Source organism: Canis lupus, chromosome 28 (assembly GCF_011100685.1).
Source record: "Canis lupus familiaris isolate Mischka breed German Shepherd chromosome 28, alternate assembly UU_Cfam_GSD_1.0, whole genome shotgun sequence".
Lineage (NCBI taxonomy): Eukaryota > Metazoa > Chordata > Mammalia > Carnivora > Canidae > Canis > Canis lupus.
Genome location: NC_049249.1, coordinates 30,010,883 through 30,027,009, shown reverse-complemented (window position 1 = coordinate 30,027,009; position 16,127 = coordinate 30,010,883). Strand labels below are relative to the sequence as shown.

The 16,127-nt window shown below is 44.5% G+C and overlaps 1 protein-coding gene across 2 annotated transcripts in view; it reads left to right on the top strand.

Moving 5' to 3' along the window:
* Window positions 1–14,933: 14,933 nt before the first annotated feature.
* RGS10 (regulator of G protein signaling 10) overlaps window positions 14,934–16,127 on the top strand; it is a 39,808-nt gene continuing 38,614 nt past the window's right edge. Inside the window, exon 1 of one of the 2 annotated variants that reach the window (XM_038578952.1) lies at window positions 14,934–15,093. In XM_038578952.1, the coding sequence (XP_038434880.1) occupies window positions 15,045–15,093 (49 nt within the window). In that variant the 5' untranslated portion in view covers window positions 14,934–15,044. The remainder of the gene's footprint in view (window positions 15,094–16,127) is intronic. The other variant, XM_038578953.1, reaches the window with a different exon arrangement.

Below are 16,127 nucleotides of genomic sequence, written 5' to 3'. Positions count from 1 at the left end.
TAGTTTGCTTTTTGAAAAAAACTAAACTTATAAAAATATTGTTAGTTTCCTTTAGCTAAGTAGCTAAGCTATATTTTAGCCTGTGGCCCCACTCAGACTTGGTTATCTGTTTAATGAGTATTTGGACTGGGAAAGTGATGACTAGGATAATAAAGGGGGCTGAGGTCCTTGATTTGGAAGAGTGTTGATATGGGAAAAGACAGCCCTGGGCAGGTAGAGCAAACCATGGTGATCAGGGCTTCAGTGCTGATAATTTTATAGGTTATTTAGTTTAAGACCATAGGCACATATGAGGAAGACTAGGAGACTCACCAGGTCATTGAAAATAAATTATCACCAACACTTTTGTCTTATTTACTGGCCTTGATCATTTCTTTGCAGTTTCCTTTAACGTGTATATCTATTAATGTATCTATATGTCTGTTAGAATGTGGGGCAGATGCTGCAATGCTAAAATACTGCCTTTGAGTGTTTTCGGTAAAATGGGATTAAGATACCTTTCAAAATCCACATTTAGTTTATTATAACCAGGAATCTTTTATTTTTAAAAATGGACAACTGCCTTTCCAGATTGCTTTGCTATTTTTGTATCTTTGGTTCTGTCAGTCGCCCTCTGCTAGAATGTAAGCTCCATGGGGGCAGGGACTTTTGGTGACTGCTCGGACCCTGGGACTTACAGAACGGTGCTTGGCACATGGTAGATGTTAAGTAAATGTTGAATGCCAAGACTATGATGTAGGAAGTAAAGGTAAACATTTTAGTCTCCCTCTTAAAAACCAGAACATCTAGTGTTCTACTGGAGTAGAACTTGGCCAGAATCAACTGGGTGCTTGTCAAAATGCAGATTCTGAGTCCCCACAGTTGTGGATGAAGGCAATCTGAAATAAAGTTAATTGGTGTGGATTCCTTTTTTCCTCTTCTAACTCTTGTCCAGGGAAGAAACCCCTATTGCCCATGGTCACACATTCTCCAGAAAAAAATGGATTTTGGGGAGTTAATGATCTCTGTAATCGCTACCCTATATAGCTTGTCAGACATCTTTTGGAGGTGATTATGTTCTCCTTGTAATGTACTTGGGTGCAGCAAGTAGGAGCCATAGCTGCCCTTCCATGGCACTCTTCTAAGAATGTGATCCTGGGCCACAGTGCCAGATAGTTTAAGGATTACTTTTTAGGAAGATGGGCTAACAGCAAGGCAGGAATTGGGTTCCTGGACAGGCAACATCTGAGTATAACAGACAACCTGGAAATAGCTGTGGGAAGTGACACAGTTGAGATTCTTAAAGTGGCAATTGTATATATAGTACATAGACTGCATCTAAAGTCAGTGTGTGCCTCAGCGTATTTACTGATTAAACTGGTTAGAGCAGACGGCAGTTTCTTAGTTGTTTAAAGTGAGGATGAGAAGACAACTTATAAAAGACTTGTACAATGTTGGAAAACAGGTCATCTGAGCAGTGGTAGTCTTTCATGGCATGGTGTCTGCCACGTGAGCGCACAATTAAAATAGTGTCTTGTTTAAAATTTGGTTTGCCTTTCTATCCTGAAGGGTAAATATTTAGTGAAGACCTTATATTCTGTATTCTTAGTTTGGTTGGGTCTTAAATGTGCCCTGAATCTGGCTCTGCTGTCAAAGGTTTTAAATTTTCATATCTGGAAATTACCTGGATTTACTCACAGGTAATTTACCTCTTTCAAACAAATGTTTTGTTTTGACGTTAAATTTGCTGATGATTTTGTTAGACTTACTAGGCTGGTGAAAAAATGCAAAAGCAGAAATAACCAAAGCCTGTCATCGTGTAGATCTTGTGTCCGCACCCCCTCTCCCCCCACTGCATTCTTCCCCCCAGTCAGACTGTTGTCCTCCATATGCACCACTGCAGGAGCTCCTACCTCATAGACCTAAGTACGTGCCTGAACATTCCATAGGAGAGGACACGTGTGTGCACAGCTCTGAACTCTGAAAAAGGGAACACAGCCACGAGATGGCATGAGATCGGGCAACGATGTTGCTAGCACCCAGAAGCTTGCCTGCTCTTCTGGATAGCTCCATTCTTCTGCTAACGTAACTGGTGGCCTGATTTCTGTGACCATAGATTAGTTTGCTTATTTTCTAACTATGTAAATATGGAATTAAGCGGCTTATATCCTTTTGTGTCTGATTTACTTAATGCTATGAGTTGTTGCATGCCACTGAGTTTTCAATGCTGTATGTAGTATTGTGTGAGTGTCCTACAATTTATCCATTCTACTCTTCATTAAGCCCATGGCTTTCCATTTGGGATTTACCTATAGTGCTCTAATGGATTTTTATAAATGTCTTGGGGAACATATGTATTCATTTCTGTTGAGTGTATACCCAAGGATGGAATTTGGGGTCCTGTCGTGTGTCTGATGCATTTCAGTAGCTGCTGCCCCACAGTCTCCCAAAATGGTTACATCAGTTTGCACTTGCACGCAGCATGTGAAAATTCCACGGACTCCCCACATTACCAACAGTAATCATTGGTCTTTTTCATTTTAACTGTTCTGGTATTTTTCCTAAGTTTTAAGCCCTTAGTCGTTCTGACACAGCAGCCAGAGTGACTTTAAATTTTAATTTAATTTACTGTTCTGTAGATAATTCTTAAGCATGATACCTAATTCAAAAGATACAAAAAGATACACAGTAAAACCCGTTCCTCCCACTCCTCCCTCCTAGCCATACCACCTAGTTCCCTCTCGAGATGCTGTCTGGTATTTTTTCCAGAAATACTCATTTATGCATCAACGTATATTTTCCCTTTCCCCCAGAAATGATAGCATGATGTACATATACTGTTGAACACCTTTCTTTTTTCACTTGATAAATCTTAGAGAGTATCCTATAAGAGTGCATCGATTTTTTTTTAAAACAGCTACTAGCATGTAACCTGAAAATGCCTCTGTAACTTCACATTGTACTTAGCATGAAATCCCACGTGCTTCACAGGCTTTCCAGCTCTGCAGGACCAGGTGCCCACCTACTCCAGCTTTCCCCACCCCTCCATGCCCTCTCCCTTAGCAAGCTCTAGTCACCCTATCGATCACGTCCTTTATTCACTGGGCACTCCCACCTCCGGGCCCTTGCATATGCCTTCTTAACCTAGAAGGTGCTTCTACATCGGCCTGTCACTGTTCCCAGAAGTTTCTAACTGTCCCTCAGCCCTATATGTAATTTAAGGGTCCCTCAGTTATGCTTTCATTATCCCTGCATTTTTTTCTTTATGATCCTTGAGATGCTAGACATGTAGTTATGTGATTACTTGATTAATGATATTCAACTAGATTATTAATTCCACGGGGGTAGGGACTTTGTCTCGTTTAACCACTCGTGGCGTTTATGTGTTAGGTGTTTAATGAATAGTTGTTGAGTGAATGATTTATGTGAGGTAAATTTGCAAACATACAAAGGGCTTAATGGCAAGTAACAAAGTAGGACTGGGGCAGAAGGGAAATAGGTGCTTGTGTACAAATTTGCTGTAGCAGTCTGATGGTGAGAGTAAGGCAGACGTGTTGATAAAGCAGTACAGGCCATTCTGTCTTCCAAGATGTAGTTCCTATGCTTCCCACCATGTTGCTTGGGTATGAGCCACCGACAGCCTCCTCTGGCAGCCTGGGCGGCTACTGCTGGTGAAGAGAACCCCAGGTCTTAGGTGTTCTGGGAACAGGCAAATCCCGCTTCTTCCTGAGAGTGCCCATTGGTGTTCTCGAAGGTGCTTGTGGCAGTGGTTGGAAAGGAAATCTCCAAGGGAAGCCAGTCGGAATGCCAACATCTTCCCTTCCGTCCCCTCTTCCCCCTTTCTGACACTACCAACCAACCGTTCCTATGTTTACCATTGAATGGACCCTTTCTCACCTTCCTGATGGACTAGAGTAAGGCAGGGTGTTCAAAAGAAAGAAGTCGAAATCTAAAATTAAAAAGATCTTGAAGTTAAAATTTTAAAAAGTTCTGGGGACCATGATTCCACTAACAATATTCATTTTTTGTATTTGAAAAGTTTCAGACAATTGTTGCCAATTTTTTTCAACTTTCAATAACTTAAACTGAAAACTTTACCGTGGATGTAAAAGCTATAAATATATATATAATTGTATGTATATATGTATATATAATGTAAGTATATATGTCTATAAGTGTGTATATATATAATGTATATATTTTATTTTACAGAGGAACCCCCCCCCCCCCAAGCTAACAGGTGTTGGTGAGGCTGTGGAGAAATTAGAACCCTTATGCACTGATGGTGGGGATGTAACAATGATGCAGCTACTCTGGAAAACAGCATGGAGCTTCATCAAAAAATTAAAACATAGGATTACCATAAGATCCAGCAATTCTACTGGGTATATATCCAACAGAAAACAGATTTTTGAAGACATAGTTGTACCTATGTTTATAGTAGCAGAGTTCACAACAGCCAAGAGAGAGAAGCTACTCAAATGTCCATTGGTGGATGAATGGAGACACAGACTGTCAGCCTTGAATGCCGGGAACATCTGACGTGCGCTGCAACCTGGATGAACCTTGAAGACAATAGCTAAATGAAATAAGCCAGTCATGGAAAGACAAATACCGAATGATTCCACTTAGGTTTCTAAGGTAGTCAAATTCATAGAAACAGAAAATAGAGTGGTGTTTGCCAGGGGCTGAAGGAAGGGAATTGTTTCCGGGGTGTAGTCTCTGATTTGCAGGATAAAAATGTTCTGGAAGTCTGTTTCACAACAATTTGAATGTATATAATTATGCTGAACTGTATACTTAAAAATGGCCACAATGGTAAATTTTATGTTGTGTATTTTTGCTGCAATAAAAGGATATGATTTTTAAATTTTATAGATCACATATAAAAGTTGTAATAAGCAGGAGAGCCACTCCTGCTTCGTTGTAAATACTTAGTTCCCTTTCAGGTTCATCCACTGCTCTCCAAATCTGGGTTTCTGTGCAAATGTACTCAGCTTCCCTTTTGTTAGGTGACTGTTCTTAGGTACTTTTCCTCTTGAGAAACACTACACTTCCACATCTTTGCCTTATTAAATGTCCATTTTATATGACAGAATTTAAGTCTTTGACATTAGGAGAGTTAAGATCTCAGCTAGTCACCAGGTTATTGGTGGATTGCCTTTTGACTTAAATTGTTTTACGGTGATTTTCATCTACTGGCATAAAAATATTAGACCTGAAGAAAGAAGGTGGATCCAGTACGAGGAAGTTCTAAATGCCTGCAAAATGTAGCAGATAACATTTTTTATGCCTCAGCTGCCCCGTGTCCATTTAGACTATAAAGTCAAGAATGGTATGTTTGCACTTGGAGAATTTACTGCTGTTTATGTTGAGGGTGAAAAAAACTCTCTGGTGACCATGACTAAAAAAGGTTGAGGATAATGGTGGCTGAGAACAGACTTGGCCTCAGCTGGGAAAGATTGTTTGAGGTTGTAAATGGTGCCTGGCAACAAATTTTACCTGTATCTATAAATCCCTTCAAAATATGGCCTGTATCCAGAATGGCACTTTATAGCCTATTATGTAAATGTGTGGGACTTACAGTTATTAAAGAAAGTGTTTTGGTATTTATGACTGGAAGCACATAAAACTAAGTACCATTAATGGGTTCTCCTGTCTTTATCAATAGAGATCATCTAATGATACGAATAACCAGAAATTTGTGGTATTTGCCTCCCTGTCCAGGTAACTCCTTATGGAAAGATCTTTGGGCTTAAACTCTGGATCTGACGATGGCCAGATCTCTGTGTGAAATTAATGCCTACTCTTGAGAGACATAAGCTGTACAAATTGTTTCTAAAATGCATTTAGCTGGGACGTCTGGGTGGCTCAGCGGTTAAAGCGTCTGCCTTCGGCCCAGGGTGTGATTCTGGAGTCCTGGGATCGAGTCCTGCATCGGGCTCCCTGCATGGAGCCTGCTTTTCCCTCTGCCTGTGTCTCTGCCTGTCTCTCTCTGTGTCTCTCATGAATAAATAAATAAAATCTTTAAAATAAAATAAATAAAATTAAAATAAAATAAAATAATAAAATAAAATAAAATAAAATAAAATAAATAAAATAAAATGCATTTAGCTGTGGGCTGCCTGACTGGCTCAGATGGAAGAGCATGCAACCCTTGATCTCAAGGTGGTGAGTTCAAGCCTGACTTTGGGTGTAGAGATTACTAAAAAAATAAGTAAACTTAAAAAAAAACACATTTAGGGATCCCTGGGTGGCGCAGCGGTTTGGCGCCTGCCTTTGGCCCAGGGCGCGATCCTGGAGACCCGGGATCAAATCCCACATCAGGCTCCCGGTGCATGGAGCCTGCTTCTCCCTTTAAATAAATAAATAAATAAATAAATAAATAAATAAATAACACATTTAGCTGCTATGCTGACAACTCTCACTGCTTTTCAGCTTGCTTAAAACTCATTTAAATATGTATATATGCATATACATACATATATGTGCACATTTGTGTTCATATGTGTATACATACCTATACATATATACACGTGTATTTTTCTACCTCAAGTATATTCAAAATCTAAGTTATGGTGTTGTATATTATTTCAGTTTTTTCTTTAGGATGCAAAAACTCACATGTAATGTTCTGTTACACTGATAAACTGAGAACATAATATGGTCAACATTTCCTGAGAACTTGGTCAGTGTGTATCCAGGAAGTAATAATTCAGGAAAGTTTCCATCTGGCTAAGATTTAAGCAAGAAAGGCATGATTTACAGTCCCCGTGTTTTTGTCAGATGATTTTCTTATATGTTCACTAACTTTCTTATTGATGTATTTTCTACAATTACATGTAAAGCAGGTGTAAAATAGCTTTCAGGTGAAATTGGATGGCTGGTCAAAAGGTACTTGGAAATCATACATGGTAACAGTTTAATGATCTATCTTTTGAAGATTGCTTTCTAACTGAATCTTGGGATTTTATGATTTTAAAAAGCATTTTAAGAGTTTTCGAGATCAATATATAAGCATAGATAAATAACTGGAAAATAAAAATCATTAAAACTTTTGCATTTTTTAATATCAATTAGGCCTGGGTAAAAAAAGATGATTTTAAAAATGTTTTTTATTGAATTCTGTCTTGGGCACAAGGTGTCCATTGTTTTTATTAAGTAGTAAGAACATTTGTGGGTTTATTATATAATGGCGATAAACTTTAGTCATGTAACTTTTTTGCTTTTGTAAAGTGAATCTCTTTTAACCATGCCAGATTCTATATATCCAAGATGTGAAACATACATTTGTCTTTAAAAGGAGTCAGCTGGAATTCTCTCTTCCCAAATGCTGATTCCTTTGAAGTCGCTTTTGGGCTTGGTTTATAAGCCACATGGGTCAGTTGGCCTAGTGATTTCACATCTGTGCCTTCTATCCCCACGCTGGCTCCTCACTGCCACATCTCACACCTCAGTCTGCTGATTTTCATCAAATAGTTTTTTGGTGGTTTCCCAAAACCAGTTAGGTCCAGAAGATAGTGTTCACTATTAGAAATACCTATGAGAATATGACATTCCAAAGGAGAAGTTTTTGAAAAGGTCTCAGCAGTGGTGGCTCCAGGTGCCTCAGTAGGGTGTCTGCGTGATCACGCTGAATGGGGCCACACTTGGTGGGAGATGTGTGTTGCAGTGCAATTGTTCAGGAACCCCCAGATAGTATCACGTTATAGTCACGCCTTACATGTGTATGTGTGCATGTGTACCCATGAGCTTTGTGTTGTTTTTCTTGTTGTTTGCCTTTCAGAGGATATTTTTGAATCTGGATTTGAAGGAAGGTCCAGGTTAAGAATCTTAGATTCTTTTTTTTTTTAATATTTATTTATTTATGATAGAGAGAGAGAGGCAGAGACACAGGCAGAGGGAGAAGCAGGCTCCATGCAGGGAGCCCGACGCGGGATTCAATCCTGGGACTCCAGGATGGCGCCCTGGGCCAAAGGCAGGCACCAAACCGCTGAGCCACCCAGGGATCCCCAAGAATCTTAGATTAACATTTAAAAATAACACCAGGGTACAGGGTTACAAAGTAGACACCTGGAACAGGGATTCTTTTTTTAAAAAGATTTAATTATTTAATTAATTTGACAGAGAAAAAGAGAGAGAGAGCACAAGCAGGGGAGTAGCAGGCAGAGGGAGAGGGAGAAGCAGATTCTCTGCTGAGCAGGGAGCACGATGCGGGGCTCAATCCCAGGACTCTGGGATCATAACCTGGGCCAAAGGTAGACGCTTAACTGACTGAGCCACCCAAGCACTCCACAGGCATTTTTTTTTTTAATAATTTTTTCCTGGCAGGCAGTTATGGAAAGAACACTGGGAGCCAAGAGACCTGAACTCCAGCCCTCCTTTTTCACCTGTACCTGTGACATCGAGTAGTTCTCCAGTCCTCCCAGAGGTCTTGGAGATGTTTTCTACATCTATAAACTCCCATATCACTGTGTTAGGGAAGATCGCCTGAAAATAAGCTTGGATGTGCTTTTTAATCCATGAAGAGCCACAGTTTTACTTTTAGTTGGTGATCTAGCCATCCTTAGAGAGTCTAGGATTGAGATCTCTCCAATGGACTGTTAAATGAGGAATATTTCAAACAGCATTTAGAATGGAGCATATAGTAAGTGCTCCATGAAATGTAGCTATTACAGTTATTAGTGCTATCACCAAGTCTTAACTCTTTCCTTATGTATGAGGCAGGTGGTGGTTGCTGAAAATTTTAAAAACCGATTTTTATTTTCACTAAAATAATGCATATGTGTAAGAGTCTTAAAAAGTCAAATGGTATTAAAAGCCAATGAAAAATAGCAGTCCCCTTCACCGTCCTTTCCCAGGTTTACTATTCAGAGGCCACTCTTAAAACTTGAACGGTTTCTTGTGATACTTAACGTCCATGTCTCATGAACAATGCACAGTGCTGCTGTTTTTTTTTTTTTAAAGATTTTATTCATTCATTCATGAGAGATACACAGAGAGAGGCAAAGACACAGGACAGTTTGAGTTCTGAACCTTTATATGTGATCTGTTTTTGATCTTTGTAAATTAAAATTTTGACAATTTTGTTGAGATATAATTTATATGCCATAGAGTTCAACTATTTGAACATAGAATTAAATGATTTTTGGTATATTTACAGAGTTGTGCAACCATCACCATAATCTAATTTTAGGACTTTTTCATCATCCCCAAAAACAAGCTCATAATTGTCAACAGTCCCTGACCACTCTCTTTGCTTTGGGTTTGGGTAACCACTAATCCACTTTCTATCTCTTACCAATTTGTCTATTTTGGACCTTATATAAATGGGACTATATGATGTATGCTATTCTATGATGTTTTTAAGGTTCATCTGTGTTGTAGCATGCATCAGGACTTAATTCCTTTTTGTTGACAAATAATATTCTATTGTAAGGATACAGCATGTTTTATCCATTTGTCAGTTGATGCACATTTGGGTTGTTTCCGCTTCAGGGCTATTATCGACAATTTTGCCATGAACGTTCTTGTACAAATTTTAGTGTGGACATTTGTTTTCATTTCTCTTGAGTAGATATGTATGAGGTAGACTTTCTGAGTTAACGGTTTCTGCATTTCCATCTGCTTTCAGATTTCTTGAAATCTCTCTCCTATTATTGCCTCCTTTCCCATATACCTGGTCCAGGTGGGTTTATACCCTACTATAAAAATATACCTTGTTTTTAACAGCTTTTCTGTCAACTGATTGGGATTTTGGGAGAGAGGAGATAAGGATTCTCTTGCGTCATCAACACATTTCATTGAGTCCTTACTCTGTGACAGACACTCTTCTAGGTGCTGGGACTATGGAATGGAAGGTATCGTGAATGTAGGGGCTGTAGGGAGAAACAGAGCAAACATAACAAGTAAAATAAGTATGCCAGAAGGTGCTACATGATATGCAGAAACCTGTGGCCGGGGGTACACCTGGGTGGCTCAGTGGCTGAGTGTCTGCCTTTGGCTCAGGTCATGATCTCAGGGTCTAGGGATTGAGTCCTGCATCGGGCTCCCTGCAGGAACCTGCTTCTCCCTCTATGTCTCTGCCTGTCTCTGTGTGTCTCTCATGAATAAATAAATAAAATGTTAAAAGGAAAAAAAAAGGAAGAAACCCATGGCGGGGGTGCAAGAAAGGGGGCGTGGAAGAACAGGAGGTGGGGTTGCCATTTTAAACACAGATAAGATAATATCTGGATAAAGATCTGAAGCAAGTGAGGGAGTGTGCCATGCACACACCCAGGGCGGTGTGTTTCAGAGGGAATAGCCAGTGCAAAGGTCATGAGGTAGGAACATGTGGAAGCATTGGAAGGATGAGGAGGCTTAGTGGGAGCAGATGAGTTGGGAGGCAGAGGGAAGACCTGAAAAAGAAGTCAGAGGGGAATGGAGGTCTTGGTCACGCGGGGCCTTGTTAGCCTTGATAAGGTCTTGGGCTTTCTCCCCATTGCAGTTTGAGCAGAGGGTTGATATGGTGAGACTTCCCTTGTTTCACTGATACCTCTGGGTACTGGGTATATAACAGACCAGAGTGAGGCGGAGGCAGGGAGGCCCATAGGAAGCTGCTGCTCTAGTCCAGGCAGTGGGTGGCACCTCGGACAAGGTGCTTATAGTGGAGATGGAAATGGTGAAAGCATGGACTTCTGGGTTTATTTGGAAGGTAGAACCTACAGGATGACTTGATGGATTAGACGTGAGGTGTGAGAAAAAGAATGATCAGAAATGACTCCCAGATAATTGGTCTGAGCAACTAGAAGGGTGGAGTTGCCCTTAATTGAGATGAGAAGCCTATAGGTGGAGCAGATATGGGCCAGAAGGGGAGGATCCATTCTGGACACACTCCGTTTGAGAGGTCTCATTAGGCATCCAAGAGAAGATGTCAAGCAGGCAAGTCCAGGCTGGAAAGAGAAGTGTGGGAGTTCTGTGCTATAAAAATGGGATTTCATATGGACTTAGGTGACTATGATGCGTCATGTGGGTTCATCAGTTGTAACAAATGTACCACTCTTGTGGGGGAGGTTCACATGAGGGGGGTGTGCATGTTGGGGTGCAAGATGTATATGGGAACTCTTCTGTACATTCTGTTCAATTTTGCTATAAACTTAAAAGTGCTCTTTAAAAAGTGTATTTTTTTAAAAAATGGTATTAAAAGCCATGAGACTTGATGAGATAGTCAGTGAAGTAAGTATGTAAGAGAAGAGCTCCAAAGACCAGGCATGCAGTGCCCACTTTTACGAAGAAGGTGGCAGCGGCAGGAGCAGCAAATGGGGCAGAAGGAAAACTAGGAGAGTGGGGCGAGGAAGAATGGGCTCAAATCTCTCAGGAGACCTAGGAACACATCCTCTCTAAAGCTTTCTGGACCTCAGTTTCCTGATCTGCAGGGTAATAGCTGACCTTCAAGGATCCCTCCGGCTGTGGGATGCCATGAATGTGTGACTTGAAATGCAAGGGAGATCAAAGATGGGAAAGGCCATTGGTGTCTGCTTGCTCCATCCATGGGAAATGGAGAGTCTAAAGACTCATGTTGTAAAAATGTGGGTTTAAATATTGGTAGGTTAAGCCCTGAAGAGATTTTTGACCAGTTTCCAACTACTGATTTTTCTTCCTGATTTAAGAGTATATACACCACAGAAACTTTGCAAAACTGGAAAATGTAATAATGAAAGTTAAAAACACCCCTTATCCCATCTCTAGATAAATGCTAGTAACATTTTGGTGTAGTTCTCTGCAAGTTTTCTATATATAAAAATAGACTATGTTTCCTCTTCTTCCCCACTGAAAAATTTCTCTATATTTGTATCCTGATTTTTTTCAATGAAAAAAGCAGTTCTTACAACTGTTAAGTATCTCATCATAGGAATATACTGTCATTTAGTCACTCCATTAATGAGTGTTTATAGCAACTATAAACAGCACTGATGAAAGAGGAGTTAGGATGTTCAACTGTACATAGAAATCTTTGCCCCTCAGTCTTTCTTCCACATAAATTACCAGCTGTAGAATTATTCACTGGTCCAATGGGTATAAACATCTTGAAAGCTTTTATGTATGTTGCCAAATATGCATCTTAACACATCTGCCTCTCTTGCCTTCCAGAGAGGTTGTAACAATTTACTTTCTTCCTTTCTCTGTATCAATCGCATCACTGTTACTAACCCTTCCCATTCTCCCTTTTTTCTTTTAAAATGCCACTTCTCAGGACACCTGGGTGGCTCAGTGGTGGAGCGTCTGTCTTGGGCTCAGGGCGTGATCCTTGGTACAGGGATCAAGTCCTGCACTGGGCTCCCTATGGGGAGCCTGCTTCTCCCTCTGCCTGTGTCTCTGCCTCTCTCTATGTCTCTCATAAATAAATAAACAAACAAATAAATAAATAAAATCTTTTTTAAAAAGCCGCCTCTCACTGCATATAGGCTAAACTTTACACTAAAGCAGCAGTGGAAGGGGGAGCAAGAGTAATTCAGGTTCCAGTATATTTTGTGTTTCTATATGTGCCGGGTACTGTGCCCAGTGGCTTTCTTGTTTATTGCTGGGGAACGCCACACCCTGAGGATGTAAGTGGCATCCTTTCCCCGTCGAATCCCACGACGGTGTGTTTGAAGACACTTAGCTGGGCTGCTATATGCCCAGGACTGGTACCTAGGTCTTGACTCCAAGGCAGGCACTTACTTATAAATCTTCCTAGACACCTCACCTGCCTCAACTGGCCTAGAGTACTCTTTAGGAGAGATCCTAAAACATAAGAAACTCTTTAATATATTCACAGCTTACTAATTTTTTAAAGTTTCTGAGTAGAACAAAAATATACTGAACTCCGAAGTCAATGATCACTCTGACAATCCTGGGCTCTCTTTCTCCTTGCCTGGCTGAATGAAAATTGTTCAACCAAGGATGAGACCAACAGAGGTAGGAAGAGGTCAAACTGCTTCTTCCTATCCAGATTGGTTATCATCATTTGAGAAGGCTTGAGATGAGCTACAGAAAGTGAGTGATGCTATCTGGATGGTGGGCACTGTCAGCCCACATGCAAACTGCAAGGAGAACTTAATCGTGTGTGTGTGTGTGTGTGTGTGTGTGTGTGTGTGTGTGTGTGTGGTGTGTTTTCTTTTGGCAAGCTTCAGGAATCGTGAAGCTCTATACTTGTCTATTTGGTCTTTTATACAGTGCATGTTGAAAACTGGCTTCTGGATCTTTAGACACTTAAAACAGATATTTAAAGCAACTTCACTAAGACAGACTCTTCATGTCCCAAAACAGAAATTTTAAACTGTACATTAAACCTTGACCATGGTCTTTATTTTTGAACTCACCATCTGATTTGCTAACAGCACAGTGAAAGTGGTTTGAAGCTGGGCGATCTTCCCCTTACATCAGAAAGGCCTAGCTGCCTTCTTAGCTCAGAAGGCATTCATGGGTATGTCTTAGGCCACAGCAGGGCACTTCAGGACACTGTGGGGCTGGACCTGGCAACTGGCATATTTAGCTATGCCTGATGCTTACCCATTGTGCCCGGCTCCTTATTTCCTGTGTTAGGATTACCTGTAATTTTACCTGTAATTTGGTCTCCAGAGTGGTTTTCTGGGGAGGTGCGCTGCACAGATACCCTTGGCATTGCTTTGAGACTGTAGCCACTTCATTTGGATCCAGGACTCTGGGATTTTCAAAGCCCTGCTCTTAGACAACTAATGAAGCCGCTGCCTGTGGTTGCAGTATGTTACAAGGGTGTGGAAGCAGGTGGGGAGCCCACCCCCAAAGCAGGCTAAGGATAGGAGGAAGAGGGTTTTTTTGTCTTGTTTTGTTTTTTTAAATCGAGGTTTTTCTCCTGGGCTCTAAGCTTATTCCTGGTCACCGTAGTGACCATCCTCACAATCCCCATGATCATCTTCAGGAGCCAGAAAATCCTCTTCTGGCAAGAGAGGAGAGGGGGTGCTTAGAAATACTTTGAGAAAAGTGGCTTTGAGGGGCCAAAAGGACAGAAATGAGAAGCAACAGTAGAAGGCCAGAAGATGGGCTGGAATTGGGACCGAGCGGGTGGGTAGAAGGAGGGAGGAAAAACGAGCAGAACGGGCAGCTCAGAATAGATGATATAAAAGAAAGTGCCAGCTAGTGAAAACACTGCAAAACGATGGGTGGCAGGGCCCGACGACTGGGGAGCGGTTTAGAAAAATAGCAATTAGCACAGCTAAAAATAAAGACCAATTTGGAGACAAAGCCAGATACACAAGGAGAAAAATAAGACTCGCCAGAAAGACAATTCTTCGGAAACCGAACGCTCAAGAAAACGAGGCTAATGACACCCCCTTTGGGGCTGTTTTGCACGGAAACGAGACAATGGATGGAGGGGGGCGCGCCGCGCTGAGCAGGTGACCGGCGGCGGCGAGGTGGGAAGCGGAGGGAGCGCCCAGCGGGCCCGAGCGGAAAGCCCTGCCGGAAGCCGCACCACGTGTCCCCGGAGTTGGAGAAGTGTCCCCCGCCGGCGGCTGTGCGGGGCAGAGGCATCGAGGGCGTCGGAACCCAAGGGTGCGCGCGAGCTCCGCCGAGGCCCGCCCCGGAGCCCCCGGGCCCCCGGGCCCCCGGGGAAGGCGCCCAGGTGCCCCCCGCGCGCAGCGGCCCGGGACCCCGGAGCTCTCCCCGGAGGGAGTGCCCGGCCCGCGGGGAGCCCGGGCCCGTGCGGAGGGGGCGCCCCTGGCCGCGGGCTGCAGGGACAGGGCGGGGGAGCGGCGGGGGCCCCGGGCCGGGGCTCTCCCTCCGGGCCGCGGGGCCGGGCCTCGGCGTCGGGTCACCCGCGGCCTCCCGCGCCCCCGGGGCTGGACAGCGGGGCCCCGGCGCGGGCAGGGCGGGCAGGGCGGGCAGGGCGCACGGAGCGCGCCACGCGGCGGGGCGGGGCGGGGCGGCGCTGAGCCGGCTCCTCCTCCTCCTCCTCCTCCCCTCCTCCCCCTCCTCCTCCTCTCCTCCTCCTCCTCCTGCCCGCGGTCCTCGGGCTCAGCCGCCGCGCCGCCCGGCCGCTCCTCCTTCCTCCCGGGGCCACCGCGGCGATGTTCAACCGCGCCGTGAGCAGGCTCAGCAGGAAGCGGCCGCCGTCAGGTAAGCGGCTCCCGGGCCCGGGGCTGCGGGTCGGGGCGCCCGGAGCTGCCGCCTCGGCCGCCGCTGCCCGCCGGGTCCCGGGCCCCCCCGCCCCTGTGCCCGCACCCGCCGAGCGCCCCCCGAGCGCCCCCGAGCGCGCCCCTCCTCCGCCCGCGCCGTCCCCCCTGGCGCCCCTGCGGTCGTGGCCGCGGCGGGGGCGCAGGGCCCCGAACGGCGCCCCGGGGAGGAAGTTTGGGCAAAAGGGGGAACAACGGCAGTTTTCTTTTGAGCGATGGTCTGGGGGGAAAGGGCATCCCACGCGCCCCCAAACTTCGGAGGGAGCGCGCGCTCCGGACCCGAAAGCAGAACGTGGCGGGGCCCGGCCCGTCTGGAGCTCGGCCGCCTCTCGCGGGGGATGCTCGGGGATGCTCGGCGGCGCCCGGGCGCGGCGGGACCCCAGGCGAACACCGGGCTGGGGCCGGCGCTTCTCCCCTGGCGCCCGGGGCGCGCTGACACTACCCCGGACTCGCCTGGCTGCCACACTGGACCAGCCGGAGCCTCACTTTGGAGCCCGTTGGATAAGACAAAGAATCCACGGGGACGATGAGCCCGTGGCTTTGATGCCAACCGTCCTGCCCTTTCGTTCTCAGTTATAGCTGCGCTCCCGTGAGCCCGCAATGTGGGCCCCGGTCTCTGCTCACCAAGTTTTGTGTTTTGTCTGCACCCTGAGGGGCGACCCTGTGAGATAGGGACAGGTAAGGCCACTTTGCACAAGAGGGAACGGAAGCCAGGAGCTATTAGGTGACTCGGCCCAAGTCACACTTAACTGGGGGACGGAGAATCCTGGAAACCCAAGTTTGCCCGACTGTGGAGGTCAGAGGCTTTTCTGCCCCTTCCCACTCCAAGAGTCACTTCTTTCTAGTGCTAAGACTCTGGACACATTGGTCCGTGTCCTGTTTTCACTGAATATCCTATTTTATGAGAGACGTTGCAGTTGAGAGGATAGACTGGAACCAGACCCGCTGGGACAAAAAATCCCGCCTCGGCTGCTGTTG